The sequence below is a fragment of the Limulus polyphemus genome, unplaced genomic scaffold (assembly GCF_000517525.1).
Source record: "Limulus polyphemus unplaced genomic scaffold, Limulus_polyphemus-2.1.2 Scaffold3125, whole genome shotgun sequence".
Classification (NCBI taxonomy): Eukaryota; Metazoa; Arthropoda; class Merostomata; order Xiphosura; family Limulidae; genus Limulus; species Limulus polyphemus.
This window is the reverse complement of record NW_013668735.1, coordinates 1-2,480: the sequence shown is the minus strand read 5'-3', so window position 1 is coordinate 2,480 and position 2,480 is coordinate 1. Positions and strand designations below refer to the sequence as shown.

The 2,480-nt window shown below is 31.7% G+C and overlaps 1 protein-coding gene across 2 annotated transcripts in view; it reads right to left on the bottom strand.

Annotated features, from left to right (window-relative positions):
* The window catches only part of LOC106468708, a 111,815-nt gene extending 109,881 nt beyond the window's left edge, over window positions 1–1,934 (bottom strand). For both annotated transcript variants that reach the window (XM_013929150.2, XM_022397071.1), the window contains exon 1: window positions 1,216–1,934. In XM_013929150.2, coding sequence (XP_013784604.1) covers window positions 1,216–1,395 — 180 coding nt within the window. In that variant the 5' untranslated portion in view covers window positions 1,396–1,934. The remainder of the gene's footprint in view (window positions 1–1,215) is intronic.
* Between the last annotated feature and the right edge of the window lie 546 nt (window positions 1,935–2,480).

Below are 2,480 nucleotides of genomic sequence, written 5' to 3'. Positions count from 1 at the left end.
TTTTTAAATTAAGAGGTACTCTTGATGTGTTGAATGGTTTTCTGTATATTTAGAGAGTAAATAAAAAGGGAAGGTGACAATATGCTGTTGGGCCCATCAAGGGCACTCCTAAGCTAAAAAAAATATGTAACCAACTTATACCTTCACATCCAAGAGGCCTGTGTTATAAAAAATTTTATGGAATATCCAAGCAAAAGTAATATTACATCAAAATGTACTTTGGTGCAATTCAAGGAAATAAAAACAACACAACATAGTTTTGATTTCCTTTCAATGATGACTTACCGTTTGTGTTTGTACCAAAAATTAGTTTCCTCATTAGCTTTACTTTAGTTTATGCAAAAAATTAAACTTTGTATGTTTCATCACTGGTATAATTTTTATAAATGTTTGACAGAAATTATATACAACAGGTTTAGCATACAAAATTACATCACATTTATAAGCCTGTACGTGTACCTATCAAACAGACTTTTTCACAATTTAAACTATTAAACAAAAAAAAATCACATCATCAAGCAAGCTGTTCTACAAGTTCATACGCAAAACTGAAAAGAAAAAACAAATGCTGTCAAAGATCAAAAATACAATTTTCCAACATTTTGATAGCCTTCCTTTAGAAAAGGAGCAAACTGTACACAATAGTCTAATTGACATTTCACCAAAATCTTATATGAGTCAACAACTTTTTATCTTTAAATGTAAAATTCTTATTTACAGAAAAAAGAACTACAGAGTATAATTGCTATTTTTATTTGCAGAAATGTATAGGGTTTTATCAACAATTACACCTAAACACTTCTCTTTTTTTTCCATAACATAAATGTTTTTCTTATATAGGAATTTATTCCCTTCTAAATTTTCATTTTCCAAAGGCGTAACTTAACTTTTCTTACTATAAACATTCATCTTACTTAATATACAGACAACATGGAACCATTTGGTTTTGTAAGGCTGTTTCTTAAGAGTGAAAATTTAAAACCATTCTTTATTATTCAAGAAAACCTCAATTTCCTACTCACTCTCTTTAAAGAGCGCGTCTCTACTACTGCTGATGGCGACTCATTTCATAAGTCAACCACCATCTTAAAAAAGAAAACTGTCTTAATTGGAGCCTATCTGTGTTTTTAAAATCTTAAAACGCTCAAGCTGAATACTTTGAAAACTAATCTAACAAAGTGTAGTTTCCATGTAATTTAAAACCAAATGACATACCTCACAGTCACGCTTGGAACTGAATCTTGACTCTTCGTAATCAATTCCTCTATTATCCACTAACTGGTCTTGTGTCTGTTTAGGCGAAGGTCTTTGTACCTTACATGATTCTTCATTATTCACATTATAATTGAGTTTTTCAAATATGTTAAACCTACTTGACTTTATCTTTGAATTCATAATGCTACTGCTAGTAAAGAGGTGCTGGAATGAAAATAATTTCAAATTAGACTTGTATAATACAACTTGGATTACTGGTGTACTCACTAAAAAAAAAGGCAGGAACCGGGTGTAGTCATTTTCTGTTTCGTTCTTACAAAAGCACCAAAACAAGTTTCACTAAGAAGTAAGCCTTTGTCGTGCAATTTATAAATATAATTTAACTGGACTTTGAAGCTGACAAAAAAAAAAAAGAAGATACTATTACGTTACTGTGTTAGTATATAAACAACACAGCATGGCAAAGTTGTATCACATATTGAGGTTTGAACTGAATAAGTCAATAACAACGAAATGCAAATTCGTCTGTCAATTCTGCAAGTATACTTTCAATGTAAAAGCGCCGAAAACTATGCCTAGATCTGTCGTAACTCCCGTAAGTCTGCAGGACAAATTTGTAAATATACTTGTAAGAACTCACACCTGTCACGTTTTTTTTTCGTTAACCTCCACATGAGAATTGAGACGTAGTAAATAAACAACCGCAGTATACCTTAACAACTACGCACAATTTACACCGCAACAGGCACTGCTAGTGACATCTAGTGTTTTTTCTCCATTTTTTAGTTGTTATAGTGTATATTGAAGTACTTCTCATATGTTTAAAAGTTGGCGACCTCTAATTTCAGGCAAAACGATATTCTTACGACGTTTCGTTATTGTATCTCTATTAAGGCGCTGGAATACAGAAACTGAGTCAAAATAATTTAAAATTACAACTGACAATCTTGCAGGTGTAAAAGAATTATAAAATAAGATCTACCCTATATTACCCCCAGTGGCACAGGGGCATGATTGCGGACTTACAATGCTAGAAACCGGTTTCGATACCCGTGGTGGGTAGCGTACAAACATTCCTTTGTGCAGCTTTGTACTTTAATTTCAAAAGAAATAAACTGCCCAATATTTTAAAAAACAATCTTACAACTTAGTGTTGTTTAAAGGGCACGAGAATGCTTTATACCCTGACAAAATATTGTTAAAAGCAAACTAAGAAACAAATATTTGCACAATGAATTAAATGAGTAAAAAAAAATAAAGTAGGT